The sequence below is a fragment of the Miniopterus natalensis genome, chromosome 19, assembly GCF_054644295.1.
Source record: "Miniopterus natalensis isolate mMinNat1 chromosome 19, mMinNat1.hap1, whole genome shotgun sequence".
Taxonomy (NCBI): Eukaryota; Metazoa; Chordata; class Mammalia; order Chiroptera; family Miniopteridae; genus Miniopterus; species Miniopterus natalensis.
In genome coordinates this window covers 27,026,326-27,041,202 of record NC_142099.1, presented here as the reverse complement: position 1 = coordinate 27,041,202, position 14,877 = coordinate 27,026,326, and the positions used below count along the sequence as shown (strand labels likewise).

At 53.2% G+C, this 14,877-nt stretch overlaps 1 protein-coding gene across 2 annotated transcripts in view; it reads right to left on the bottom strand.

The window, feature by feature from the left end:
• Positions 1-237: 237 nt before the first annotated feature.
• The window catches only part of KCNH1 (potassium voltage-gated channel subfamily H member 1), a 264,872-nt gene continuing 250,232 nt past the window's right edge, over positions 238-14,877 (bottom strand). For both annotated transcript variants that reach the window (XM_087828133.1, XM_087828135.1), the window contains exon 11: positions 238-1,114. In XM_087828133.1, coding sequence (XP_087684259.1) covers positions 260-1,114 — 855 coding nt within the window. In that variant the 3' untranslated portion in view covers positions 238-259. The remainder of the gene's footprint in view (positions 1,115-14,877) is intronic.

Here is a 14,877-nt window from a genome sequence, read left to right as displayed (position 1 = left end):
GTTGAACACCCTTTCGACAGAGCATGCCCCCTCTCCTGAAGTTGTGCGGACAGTTCCGATGCAGCCGGGGCTGCCAGGGTGGCACCCTCCCCTCCCACGCCCTCGGCAGGGAGCGCGCCGCCTAAGCAACTGGTCCCACTTTGATTTTGCCGGGAAAAGCCTACTTTGAAAGTTGTTGGTCATGTAGGTGTGTGTGGTGGGGGTGTTGCCCAGGGCAGGGTGGTCGGTTTTTGTCTCTGACTTTTTACTGACAGACCTCTCAGCTCGATCCGAAGACGTCTCTCTCGGATTCCGGGGACTGGGGCCCGGATATTTCGAACAGCTCCTGGGGAGACTGAGAGGCCCTTCTGGAAGTTAATATCCTGAGTATCTCCGAGAGCTGCTTCTCGACGTTGGTCATTTTGCTGTGCAAGGCCTTGATGTCCTCCTTCAGCTCGAGCTTCACCTCCAGGAGGGCGGCCTGCAGCGTCTGCTCGGGGATCGGGTAGAAGGCGTGCTTGACCTCGGCCAGGATGGGGCTCCGGTCCTGGGGGCTCCGGGCCTCGCCCGCGTTGTCCAGGCGCAGGTCGCTCTTGGTGATGCCGCTGTCGCAAGAATCTGTCTTCTTCAGCGTGGTCTCCCCTGACGCCTTGGTCCTCTCGGGGAGCGTCTCCATGGACTCGGCCTTGGACACCTTGTTCCAGTCCTCGCCCTTCCCGCAAGCGTCCTTGAAGCGGGCCCAGCCCTTGCGCTTGGCGCAGTCGCTGCCCCTGGGGCCCAGGCACTCGGACCCGGGCGCGTGCAGCTTGGCCAGGTCGGGCGCCCCCGCCCCCGGGGGACAGGCCTGCAGGGACACGGGCGTGGCGGGGCTCTCCCGGACCGTGACCATGCTGGCCTTCACGAGGCTGTGGTTGGCCGAGGCGCGCTCGGCGAGGACGCTGCCCTTCTCCACGTCTGGCTCGTCCGGGTCCCGGCCGCCCCTCTCGGCCGCCAGCCTGGCCTCTTTCTGCTGCCGGAACCTCTGGAAGAGTCTCCGGACGGGGTGGTCCGGGGGCAGGATCAGGGGGGCCTCGTTCTTGCGTTTCATGCGCTCCTCCTCCTCCCGCTTCACGTCGCTGATCTTCCGAAACACGATCTGGGCGAGAGAGAAAGACACGCTGTGTTAACGCGCCACCTGGGCGCTGCTCTGGCTTCCAGCCCCGCGCCCTGGTCCCCAGCCTTGTCACGTCCCTGCCAAGGCCTCCCGGGGCTGTGCTCGGTCACTGCCTTCACTTGCCTAACACTCTTCTCGGCTCCCCAACAGCAAGAAATGGACTCTTGCCGTGTCCTTGTCAAGAGAAACAACCCCCAGCCTCTCCATTCCCCGGGCCAGCAGGCTGCAGACACCAGCTGGCCTCCTCCCAGAGACTGTCCCGGCCTCTGAGCTGGGCCCCCTCTAACCCATCCTTGGCCCTCAATTCAGCATCACCTGACAAGCTTTTCAAAAACCACTTTTCTGACCCTACCTCAGACCTACTGCACTGGAGTCTCCAGGTGGGAGCCCTTGAATCGGGGAGCCCTTGAATCTGAACTCCCAAAGCTCCCAGGTGATTCTCATGCATGTGAGTCTGAGCACCTCTGGTCTAAACCACACTCCAGGGAAGAAAGCTCGGCCCATCCCCGGGGCAAGGCTCCAGCTGAGACCGCCACCTGCAGACCTGGACCCTGGGTGAATGGGGCTGGTGTGGGAGGTAAGAGCTGGTCTCACTGGGAAGCCTCCTGATCCTCACGGAGCTGACCGGGAAGAAGGCCCCCGGCCTTGCCATGAGCTCATCCCAACAGTCACAAACACTGGCCAGTGCTGCACAGTGTCCAAGGCATTTCGATGCTACTTCAAGTTACTTAAGACAGCACTATCAGGGTCACTGGGACCATTAGTTATTATCCCCATTCTAGAGAAGAAATCAAGGCTCAGAGTAGGTAAAAGTCACCTAACAGATACGTTTCCTCTAAGGAACTTGTACCCAAGCCATCAAATCCCAGATCCACCAGATGTCCAACGGGCATTTCCTGATGTTCACGATACTTCATGCAGAGGACAGACAGACAGCAACACAGTCTCATGAGCCTGGCTCTGAGCACAGCATAAACTACGACTACGTATTACAGGGCTCTCCCCTGGGCCGATGTCTGATTATGGCTCATAGCACATGTGGCAGGTACACTCAGGGACATGTTTGACTCAAATCATATCTGAACCTCTAGGAAGCAACCTGCAATAGGTCTTTATTTTTTTAAATATGTTTTATTGATTTCGGAGAGAGGAAGGGAGAGGGAGAGAGAGAGAAACATCAATGATGAGAGAGTCATTGATGGGCTGCCTCCTGCACGTCCCCTGCTGGGGACCAAGCCCGAAACCCGGGCATGTGCCCTGACCGGGAATCAAACCGTGAACTCCTGGTTCATGGGTTGACGCTCAACCACGGAGCAACACCAGCTGGGCGGTCTTTTTTTTTTTTTAATCCTCACCTGAGGATATGTTTTTATTGATTTTTAGAGAGAGAAAGGGAAACATCGAAGTGAGAAACATTAATCAGTTGCTTCCCATATGAGCTTTTCCCAGTATTTTATGAAATTTTAACAGATGCCACAAAAGCGAAAATTTTAAAATGAAATGAATTTGAGCTACACAACAATGTTAAATTTGCTGCTTTACTGCAGGACTTCTCAGAGCCTTGACGTGTTAATGAGCCTTACAAATGTCTAAGAGGACAATATCGCAGGCAGCATTTCTTAAACTCTTTCCTCCAGAGCCTCTCTCTGCAAAGGGTAGTGTTCCTCAGAACTCCCATCTGGCCAACACTCAAATTGCATCAATGTGGGAGGACCAGGAGCCCTCTGTATTTGTGCAGAGCCCTAATGGATGGGAAGGCCGTTTCCTGGTGCATGTTTCAGCTAAACGGCGCCTGTCTCAACCCCTGCTGCGGAGTCCCCGGAGTTTGGGGTTTGGAGTCTCCGTTGCAGATGCATTGGAGGGAAATGGGTCAAGCCAAACTCTGTGACATGACAGATGCAGCTGTCAGATCAACGCTCCTGCCCATCAGTGGCTCTATATGCTCGGTCCATACTGAGCAATTTCAGGTCCCCAAAAAGTGCCCTTCAATCTCATCTCCTGCCCCATTCCTTCAACCTGACTCCTACGTGACCTTTAGGATTCAGCTTAGGAGTCATCTACTCCAACGAGCTTTCCTGACTCTCCCTGACCCCCGGGGCCGGAAGACCCTTCCTGGTGGGGCAGCCACATGTACCTCCATCACAGACGGTTGCTACCATTGTTGAGAAGCAGCATTTTGCTTATTTGTCTTTTCCTTAGGCAGTCGCTCCCTGAAGGCAGGCACAGTACTTTAGTCCATTGTTTTTTGCTTTCCTACCTTCAGCACCATGCCTGGCATATATAATGCTCAATCACTGGTCAATGAATATTTCAGTGAGTAAATTATGGCCATTCCCCTGTCTGCGAGGCTCATGCTAGGGTGACAGAAGTGATGTGTATGCCCCTGCACGGGTGCACACGTGCGCACACGCACACACACACACACACGTCTATTTCTGATGTTTGTAGTCTAGTGGGGAGAGAGAAGAAGAGAGATTACAGGTCGATTTCTCAATGCACAACCTATTTGCTCCTCGAGTATAAATAAAATCCTAAAGGACTTCCATTTTCACTCATCTTTATTTCAGGCTGCCCTAATACAGACTTCATCATCCCTGTCGGATCAATTTTTATTTTTTCCATCTCTTACATGAGCTCTGAGAGCTGATACTTAGAAGTAGCCCTGAGATGAAGGTTTTTGCAAAGTATAACTGCTCTCGAATATTTCTTTTGTATAAACTTGGATCTTCCGGTGGAGGGCGATCTGATGTCCTGGGAAGAGCCTGGTCTGGGATTGAAGACCGGAGTGCTCGTTTAGGTTCTGCTGCCCGGCAGGGCCTGGCCCTGAGCAAGCCTCCCTCACACCTGCTCTCACCAGCTGGACAGCCTCTTCCCTGAGCTCCCACCAGAGCAGTGCCAGGCTTTCTTCTTTTGTTTTATGTATTGGGCTTTGTTGTCAGACATCATTCTGGGAAAGGATTCCGTGGTCCAAAAAATCATTTTGAAAACCACTGGATGAGATCATCTCTAAAGTCTCTTCAAGAATGAACAATTAATGATCATAATAGCACAGTGCCTTTTATTGTGCTTTACAGCTTATTCCACATACTCAAATGCATTCTCTCATTTAAGCCAAAATTCCAGGAGGGGTGCAAAATCCCTTAGTCTGACAGTTGAGGAGACTGGGGCTTAGCTGGCAGAGTGACCTGCTCAAGGTCACACGGCTAGGCAGAAACAGAGCTTCAGGGTGTGGACCGGGGCTCTTGCCTTGACATCATCTTTCTTCTCATTGGCCACCTGTAGACAGGGCACACCAACAGAGAGGCACCAGGGTCTGTCTGCAGAGGTTGTTACTAGGGCCCCTCTACTCACCCACTGGGAAGGCGCAGCCTCGGAGACAGCCTGACACAGATCCCGGCACCAGTGATGAGATAAGTCCCATCCTTCCTGGCCAGCCAGGGTCCTGCCAGCCCACGGTAGGGCCTGACGTGTTGGGCGTGCGAGGCCCATACAGAATGCTGAACAGCTCATGGCTTACTGGAATGTGGGGAGACAGAGGGTGCCTCAGGGCAGGGTCGGCATTGTGCCTCGCTCATCCATCTCCGTGTCCCTCTGAGGGTTCACTAAGCAATGGCCTTGAGCCTGGGAGCCTCTAATGAATGGTTGTTAAGCTGAAATGAAATGACACCAGGCTCCTCAGGCTGCAGGGCCTTCTGAGAAGCTATTTTCAAGTTTATTTGAAAAAGCGATCTCCCTGGGATCTGAGGTGAGTCAGGACAATCAACCACCTCTTCTGGGTTGCATTCAAGGAGGGTCTGGCCCTTCTCAAGCCCACCAAAATGAGGCCAAGGGGAGCCGGAGTTCCTGCAGGGTCACTGAGCAAGAGGGTCCCCGCAGCACATGGAGGGGAAAGGCACCCGTGGGAGGAGAATGGACTGCCTGGAATCCTGACAGCACAGAAAACAGGAGCCAGTGCTTAAAAGAGCTCAGATTGGGGAGTAAAAAAAATATGTATAATATATATAATGTCAATGCTCAGTGACATTATGAATAAATGAACAGAGGCTAAGGGTGTAAATCATAGAAAACTGAAGGTAAACTAAAAGGGATTTATTTTGGTTTTTACTGGACTCAGACACATATCCCCAAACTGAAACACACAGAGAGCAGTAGAAAGAACGGAGGCTTGCAGTGGCCCCAGCTCTGCTGCTGACTGGCCACTGTGTGACCTTGGGCAAGTCAAGCTCCTCCTTGGCTGGATCAGGTCAGATTGACAGCTCTCAAGTCTGGCTTCAGAGCCACTTGGAGAGGCTGTTATCTACGGAGGGAGATGCTTCTTGGCAAGGTCAGAAACCGGTGCTTGTAACAAGCTCCCAGGTGACTCTGACGCAGGCAGCCTGGCCCAGATCTTCAGACCACAGTCTTCGACCCCTGGGGTAATGACTGATGTGATCACTGCCCCTCTGCTGTCGGTGTGCACACTCATGCTCACGTGAGCGTGGCCACGCCACCCTGCCCCTCCCCACCTCCCTGCTTGGCTCAGCCCTCCCGTGTGCTGTCTGGGATTTGAGCCACGGAAAAGGGGAGAGAGGGTGTTGGGAGGGGCGGGGGAATGACTCCAATGAGCCCCTGGTCCCCGAAGCATGTCTGAAAGGGGACCGGTAGGCCCTGCAATCACTTTTGGCTCCTTTTTCCTTTGATCTGACAAAAAGCTGTTTTGTTATTGGGAGTGGAGGTCACAAAGCCACAACACACACTTATTGAGCACCTTCTGCATGCAGGGAATACACCCGTTGCTGCTCCGTGACAGGGGACAGCCAGGCCTCTCCTCCTCCCAGAGCTGGGAGCCCATGTTGGCACCGACTCGAGCCACCTGGAGGGACAGAGCAGCATCGGGACGCAGGGCCCAAGCCCCAGCGTCCCTCCGGCCCTGGTGCCTCTGCCTTCCTCAGTTTCCTCACCCACCAGCCCGCTCCACCAGTATCCCTGCCTGGTTTTATGGTAGAACATAAAACAGAGATGAAGGAACGGGGCCAACCGAGAAACGTGGGAAACAAACTGGAGATGGACAGATAGGATAAGGCCGTTGGTGGGGTTTTGCCTTTTGAAAAGGCCACTAAGACCATGTGGTGCCAGCGCCTGAAGCTAGCAGGGAATAAAGTACAACCCTGCCCTCCGGGGAGACAGGCTGGCAAACTCTCAGCTTAAGCCCAAGGCTCTAAGGGGCCCAGGGTGGGCGGGAGTTGGCGGAGTCAGCGTGGGGTGACACACAGCGTGAGCACAAGCTCCGGAAATCGGACAGACTTGTTGCCCAGGCCTCTGTTTCCTCGTCTGTAAAAGCAGGTGACACTACTGATTCATAAGGGTATCCGGGAGATTAAGCTGGATATTATCAGTGAACCTTTAAGAAGGGTGCTTGACATTTAACAGTGGCTGAGTAAATGTATTGTGCATCATTCTTTGGGGGTGACTTTTAGATGATTCCAGAAGGGTGAGCTGGAATTAGGTAGAGAAGGTGAGGGTGCTCATACGGGGAACAGCACATGTAACGACACCCAGGCAGAAATGCCACCCGACACGGAAGAGTGTCCTTGTGGTAGAGGCTGGGGCTGGGGCCCTGGCCAATGTCACCTCTGCCTGTGTCAAGCGTACCTTAGTGTTTCCCTCTGGAGCCTGTGAGGGCTACAGTCAAGGCCTTGACTTTCTCTTGGTTCTCCTAGGTCCTCTTATTTCCTCCTCTCTGCTCAGTCTACCCGTCACTCAGAGGATCAGTGGTGTGCCCTACTTTTGGCTTGTGATCTGCGCTAGACTCGGGGACCAGCTCCTCTCAAAAGGGGCCTGGCCCTGCAATCCGCCAAAGGCCATCTTTTCCAAGGAACTTTGTCTTGCGCCCATCAGCCACACCCCCACACGAGGCAAGCCTGTTTCTGGTAGAGCAACGCACATCAATGCATCTGGGAAAGTTGACATTTTAATTTTCAGGAAGCAGCTGATGCAGAATTAGGGGGCTTGTGGTGCATATCAAGTGGTTGCATCCCTTCCACCTCCTTTATTCTGTATTTTTTTCCACACGGTATCACTGCAAGCACATGGCACAGCGATAGACAGATATACGGATGGTGGAAGTTGGTCCTGAACCCACTACAGAACAGAAAGGCTGGTTTATCGGGCTGCGGGATCCGGCTTTCCGTTTTTCAGTGTTTCTCTGACACAACTAGAAAACAACTTCTGGGCTTCTGAGTTGACCCAGAGGCTGAACATCTGGACAACTTGTCCTTCCCATCCCATGCCGATACTCAGCCCGCAGACCTCACGCAGGGATGCTGCAGTGTTCTTGGCTGGCGTGGGGGAGCGGAGGCGGGGGGAGCACACTGGTCCCCCTGTCAGTTCTCACCACCCCAAAGCAAGAGGGCATAGACCAGCAGCTAAAACAAACAAGAAGAATCTAGATGCCAGGAGGGGGCAAGGTGTGTGTGTGTGGTGGAATCAATGTTCAGAAACAGTGCTCCGGGCCTGAAGGGCCCAGTGCACCCTGTCAGCAGACAGCCCTTAGGAGAGGTGAAGCCTATCACTCAGGGGCTGCCAGTCGCGCCCAGCTGTCAGCAAAAAGCAGCAACACCCAGGCAGGGAGAGGTGCCCTGGGCCAGAGCAGACACCACAATGCAATCTCCCAGGGTCAAGGGAGGGGGGACCTTCTGGTGCCACCTGTGAACTTATCTCAATGGCAGGGGCCCTTCCCGCCCCTGCTGTGAAGGCTAAAGGAAGGGATGGGCCGGGAGCTGCACAATGCCTGGTGTCTCAATAGGAGGACTCTAGACTTCCTGGCCCTTCAGTTCAGGTTATCACCCTCACTTCTAGGAACAATCTCCAAGCCTCAAAGATTAGAGACCCCAGGCGCCAGCACCGCCTGTCCACAGGCTCCCTCCCATTTCTCCTCCTTTGTTTCTCAACAGCCAGCGGTTCCTCTGATAACAAAGGCAGAGGAGCCCAAGGAGAGATGCTAGAGTCACAGGGACCTCAGGAGGTCACCTGGTCCAGTCCTGTGTCTTCTAAACCATTCAATGCAAGTGGCCATTACCCCTGGCATAACAATATGACAACTGACATTTGTTCCCTGCTTGTGGTTGGCAGAAAGCTGGCACACGCACTGTCTCCTTCGGGACCCAGTGGCCCTGCCGCAGACGTGGGGCAAGTGTTCTCATTTTGTATAGATGAAGAGAGTCTGGGAGAGCAAGGCCTTTGGCTCTTCCAGCCCTCACTGCTACTCTCTTTTTTGAAGGTTCACTCTGTATTTAATTGTCCAGTGGTCAATTTTATATTGGTCAATGGTCAATTTTATAAAGCAGACAAAACATACACAGCTTTGTCTGCTTTGACTCAAATCCAATTCCACTGGCTTTCTTCACAGACGTGGAGAGCAGCTGGTCAGTGCCCTTTCCTCCCATACACACTTTGCAAAGTCAAAGACAGCAAATGACTCATCCAGAAGCCTTCTCTTTGCCAGGCTGCAGACTCAAGCTCTCCTTCCCACCAGGTCAGAGGAGCTCTGTGGGGTTGAGAGTATTCTGGGAGGGACTTGGTCGGAGTTTCTCAGGCAGGAGGGAGGGGGTTCAGAAGGCAGGCAGGTGGGGCAGTGCACATGCTCAGATGATAATTTATGTCATCTGCAGTGAGAATGCTGGAGAAAGCCACAGGCTTCATCACCCCCTCCTTGCACTCTCCCCACCTCCTTGCCAGGCCAGGGTTCGGGGGACAGTAAAGAGCACCTGCTGAGAAGCACCTGAAATAGCCAAGACCTGCCAACCTCGCCAGGGAACAGGAACTGTCAGCTCAGGCCCCTGGTGAAAATGCCCTTTCTCCTAAGTCTCCAGGTCTGACTCTTACGCAGTTTCTCGTCCCTCTGGCACCTGACGAGTTGACAGGGCTGGCAGGGAAGAATTACAGGCTTCTCAGGTCTCTCTTCCCCGGGGCTTCACCTTCACTTCAAGAAATGCATGAAGGTCTTGGGCCAGACAGAGACAATGAACTTCCTGAGGTGTGTGATTCTGGGCTCACCAGGCAGCATCCATCAGAGTGACAGTGACAGAGCCGTGGGGCAGGTGGGAGCTGGAGAGCCGACTTATATTCCTACTAAAGCCAGAGGTGTTCCTGGGGAACCTGGCCCGGATAACGACCCCATTTGACTGCAGTTTCCCTAACTAAATAAATAGCTAATACCACGATATAAATGCTCAGAAGACAGATCTCAGAGCTCTCAACTCTGAGGCCTCATGGTCTCTCCTCTCCTCGGTCATCCTCCCCCTGGGCACCCCTCCTTGCCTGTAGTTCTGAGTCAGGGTCTCCCTCCTTACCTGCTCTCCCCCCTTATGATCGGTCTTCCCTCCTTCCTTAAAATCCTCCCAGGTGACACTGCCTCTCCCCCCAGTGTCTGGGCCTCCCAATTCCAATTCCAATCTGTCCTACGCCATGCCACCCCTAAACAACGCCCCCCTCAGCCATAATCAGCAGTAACAACACTGACTACTTACTAAGAGCTGGGTGATGTGCCATCTACTCTTTGCATATTGTATTTATTTGATCGTTATAATAACCTTACCATTGGTACTGTCACTAGCCCCATTTGGCAGATAAAGAAACTGAGAATTGGAAGGTTAAGTGATATAACAGATCTAGAGAGCTGGATTCCAGATTCTGTCTTTTGCCAATTAATTCAACTCCTCTCTGTCAATATTTTCATTCATCTTGAAATTGCCCCCTCTTCCACAAAGCCTCTGTAGCAAACAGGAGGAGGGGAAGGCGTCTTCCAGACTCAGCCTTCAATGCCATTAGTGGCAGAATTCAGACCCGACACTCACAGCTGGGACTGTTGGGAGCATTCCCGGAGGTCACTCTGTCACCCCTTCCCCATCCACAGCAACTGACTTGTTCAGGGAATGCAAACAACGTTTAGTTTTTGCAGCAGTAAAATGAAGAGCGGAAAGTAAAATATGCCACAAGATAAGCAAAGCATTTGAAAGTCAAATAAAAAATGGCCTTTGTTTTAGCCACTCTTTGGGACTATGTGAGCCAGGCTAGGAACTCAGAATGTGGGTGATAGATACTTAATGATTTAACTATAACCACAAACAGCTGGGCTGAAAGGACCTCACATATCACTTTGATCTGCTTCTGTGTTACAGATGAGGAAACTGAGGGCCAGGAGGGGAAGGGATGTCCTGTAGGCCTCACAGCCAGGAAATGGCAGCCTGAACTGGGAACCCACCAGCTCCTCCGCATCCCAGACCACAGCTCTCACCAAGTAGCTGGAAGGCAGAAAAGCATAACTAGCGATTCTTGCTGAGCAGGGGGGCTAATTCTCCCATCCTGAGCCTCATTTCACAGATGAGAAATCTGAGGCTCAAGGTCACATCAGTGCTCAGTGAGGGAGCTGAGGCCCTGGGAGTTCCCTGGTTCTTACTTCCCACTTTCTCTCTCTCGCCTCATATTTGACAAACATGTACTGAATGCACATTGTTTCAGGCACCACGCAGAGGTCGGGCGTGATGGAGAAAGCATGGTCCCTGCTCTTTGGGAATTCACAGGCCAGGAAAAGAACAGGTGTCGGGGTGGGTGAAATATGTGCAGGGACAGGGAGAGAAGCACCGAGGTCAGCTCTCCGTGTATACTCGGGCTTGACCAACGTCTGAGAAGAGTCTGGTAGGTGTGGGCAAGAGCAGTGGTGGCCAGGAGGGGTGGAAGGGTGCCAGGTAGTCAGTGCTGGGCAGCTCCCCCACCCAGCTCTGCAGTGAGGTGCCTGTCCCCAGGCTTCCAGCACCCCCTGCTGGGCACACAGGGAGTCGGCCTGTAATGAGGCAGGCCGGCATTTAACTGGCCTGACCCAGGCTCTGCTCCCAGAGAGAGCTATTTACATCAGGATCTGCCGAAGGACAGGACAGCACAAGCAATTACTGGCAGTAAACCCCACGCCCCGCTCTGCTCCACTCCGCCTCGCTGGTTTTCATCTGGTCAATAAGGTGGCCGCCCGCCCTGCGTTCTCCGCAGCAGAGCTGAGGTGTGAGTGTTTGGCCCAGAAGCCCGCAGGCCGTGCGGAGGAAAACTGACCTTCACCGTGGTGCCGCTCACTGCCCCAGCCCGGGGGCAGACCGTGGGCTCCAGATGCGGCCTGTCTGCGGGAGCCTCTTCTAAAAAGCCTCTTTGTGCTAACAAAGAGGAAACTCCTACAGCCAGGCCGTTCCCTCCGCTTTGGAGCTTATGAAAGGCCTGTTCGTGCGTGTGGTCCGACGGACAGAACAAATCAAAGGGCCTTCCTGTGCTCCCTCGAGATGTCAAATGAACCTATTCAGACTAACAGCTTTCGCAGGCCTCCCACCTGCTCAGCAGCGTGCGCAAGCTGCAACACAGGTGTGTGGTCCAGGCACACGCTGAGATGACACAAGGATGCAAACCCGGACCCAACAGCGCGCAGCACAGGCGCACAGGCGCACAGGCGCACAGACGCACAGACGCGGCACCAGTGGAGCATCGTGAGTGTCTGCGACAGCCCCTCGCTGCCCTCCTGCACGTGCCTCATGCCCACCCTCCACACCCAACCCAGAGCTGGCCATGCTGCCTTCACCCCTGACTGCTCCCTTCCCCCGTGCCCATTTCGACTGGTTGACGCCACCTCTCCCTGGCCAGCTCCAGTCCCTCTGCGGGGAGGGGGAGGAGGCCAGATTCTGTGGCTGAAACAAATGCCATCACGCTTGCATGTCAGAAATCTTGCTGGGCAATCGCACTGCTGCTGCCTGCTGGCCCTCCACTAAGATGCTGGTCAATCTTAAAGTCGTAGGGACTCGGGGTAGGGGCTGGTTCCCCTTTATCTTCCCAAATTGCACTCCTATTTCCAGGCTTCGGCCTGTCAGAGGCACACGAGTCGTAGCCCGGCCTGTGGAACCTGGCTCATACCTCACCTGGACCTCCCTATGCTCTTCTTCCTAGAGATTCCCAACCACACCAGACTCTCTGCAGCCTCTGAGATGCCTGACATGCTGTTCCTGTGACTTGTCGTTCCTCCTCCTCTTTGCCCCGCCAGTCACTACTCTTCCTCAGGCCCTAGCTCAGATGTCATCTCGCACTCCCTTAGCTCACTGACTTGGCCAAGGTCCTTGCCAGCTTGTCGTCTGGATGGGAAGGGACTCTGCCTGCCTTGCTGACACTCTATCCCCAGGGTCTGCACACAGCAGAGGCAGGACAAACAGCTGGTGGAGGAATGCATGATAGGAAGGCCACCGTGGGGAATCTGGGACTCTCAGAGACCGGTTCAGTGTTTCCAGGGGAAGCCTCACAGCAGCAGGCCTGGAAGGTGTCCCCTCGCCAGGGCAACCATAGTCCCACATATGATCAGAAGTGCAGCTGATCAGAGCCTCCAAGTGGATTCACAGCCCCTGGTGCTCCCTCCTGACAGACAGTCAAGAGCTGCTCTCTGAGCTCCACGCTCAGCCCGTGAACCCTGTGACTTCAGCAAAGAGCACAGACAAGCATGAAGTGGCCACAAGAAAAGCCCTACCATTCACACCACTTATCTTAAGCTTCCAGGGTCTGTGAAAGGATTGTGGTCATGCTACCTGACCATGAACGATATCTGCCTGTCCTTAAAACTACAACTCACAAATAAAAATAGTGCTTCTATGAGCTAAACATAAAGCCAAGGCAAGGTTTTCCCACTGAATCAACACCTCCTGGGGGCTGCTTCCTGGCACACCCTGAAACTTGAAAGCAAGAGTTTGACTGATCCAGGGCTGGGACAGAGGGAATGGGAGAGAGGCCAGGGCTGCCTGGAACCTCATAGCAGGAGGGCAGGGAGGTTGAGCGGGGAGAGAAGCGAATAAATCTTCCTGCTGCTTCCGATCTGTTTGGCCCAGAGTATGTCTTTTACAGTGTGGTGAGCAAAGCTTCTGATACTAGACCTACTTTTTATGACTTTTTTCCTTGGTCAGCTTGGCTGTCCATCCCACCAAATCAAATAAGGAAGCAGGAGGTGATGCCCAAATGGGCTGCTGTTCTCACAGACAGTCCGCTCCTATATTTTCAGAAGACATCTTTGCTTTCCTGCAGCATTCGTTCCTGACTCCTGTGGCCCCTCTGTTCCAGTTTGAAGTTTATTAAAGGACTGAGAGCTGCATATCCACATTTACAGGAATATGGGTCTGCCTACGAGCCCCAGGAGCAGTGCCAAGGCCTTGAGAGGCTGTGCACAGCCTCCCTCCTTCCCTGCCCTGGCAGCAGAGCCGGCAGCCTTCCCTCTGCCTGGCTCCCTGGCCCCTTCTCCACCAGGAGAGCAATTGCACGAGCAATATTCCTTTACCTTGGGTTTGGTCCTATATTTGCCAATGTATTTTATTCACCTTTAAATTTTTTACCCGCTTTGGTTCAAAAACAGATTCAAAGGTACTTATTTAGATGTACAATTCACAACAAGATAAATGATAACATTAGCAAGCACATGAGGGTGGAAAGAAGAGAGCAGTAAATGAGATACAGCCAAAGCCGACCGCAAGGTTCTGACAGATGCCATGGATCTTGTTATGAAGCCCCTAGAAGTCAAAGCAAAGGGGCAACGTGACTGACACAAGACTGGGAACAGCGGCCCTGAACGCAGAGAGACCACCAAGTGCGCCGGCGTGCGCTCAGACTGAAGATGCAGAGCTGCTCCAGCCTTGGGGACCGTGGTCTGTTCTCGCCTTTCTTCCATTAATATTAAACGAGCATCTTTCAGTTGCCAGGCCTACAGGCTCTGGGGGCAGAATACATATCCAGACGTAATCCCTTCCCTTGCTCTCCTGAAGAAGAGATTTGCCTCCTTTATTGTACTTGGCTTTGGTGGTGAGGTTTGCTCAGAGGTGTGAGGGGTTAGGGCAGTGGTTGTGGGGAAAAACAGACCGTCAGTCTTAGCTCTTCTCTTAGCTCGCAATGCCCGACCCTTCATTCTCTATCCAGAGAAGCCCTCGTCCTTCACGGTCTAACTCAAACGCCACCTCCTCCAGGGAGCCTTCCAGTACATTTCCAAGCTGAATTAATAGTTCCTGCAGCACTTTGACAAGTGCTTTAACTTGGCATTTATTTCACTGTTCTTTTCTGCCTTTCCCTTTGGCCTGTCTTATTTGTGTCTGTATTTTCAGGACACAGCCCAGGGCCAGGCACATAAGCAGTGATCAATATGCATCTGCTTGTGCTGTAATAAAGATTTTCATGAGGTGGAAAATTTAGATGTCACATACGTAGAAATTCATTTCATTTGGGATCAAGGCGGCTCTAAGCGGAGCTAGCAGGAATTCAGGGCCCACAAATTGGACCTGTGTCCTGGGGACATCTGAGGCCTAGGAGGGCTCACATGTTTTCCTGCCATTCAGGGTCGGTGGCTTCTCATGATTGCCCTAAACATTGATGTTTTCCTCCAACTTACAGACCAATACACGGCCTGCAGGTGGGCGAGAGGCCTCATGTTGTCTGGGGTGCGGTGGGGAGGCACGAGCTCTGGCTGTAGAGTTGCCTGGGGACCGCAAGGCCCCATCTCTGTGTAATGGCGAACGGCTGCGTGTACCTGGGCACATCACCTCACCTCTCTGAACCTCAGGAAGAGGGGAGTGAAATCTACCTTGCAGAATTCTACAAAACACAAGTGTTATAAGGAAATAAGGGTTTTTAAGGAAACCTGATTCGGGATTGTGCTTGTTAAATGCTTTTTTCCTTCCTGTTTTGTTCTGTTTTTTTGCCTTTCCCTTGAATTA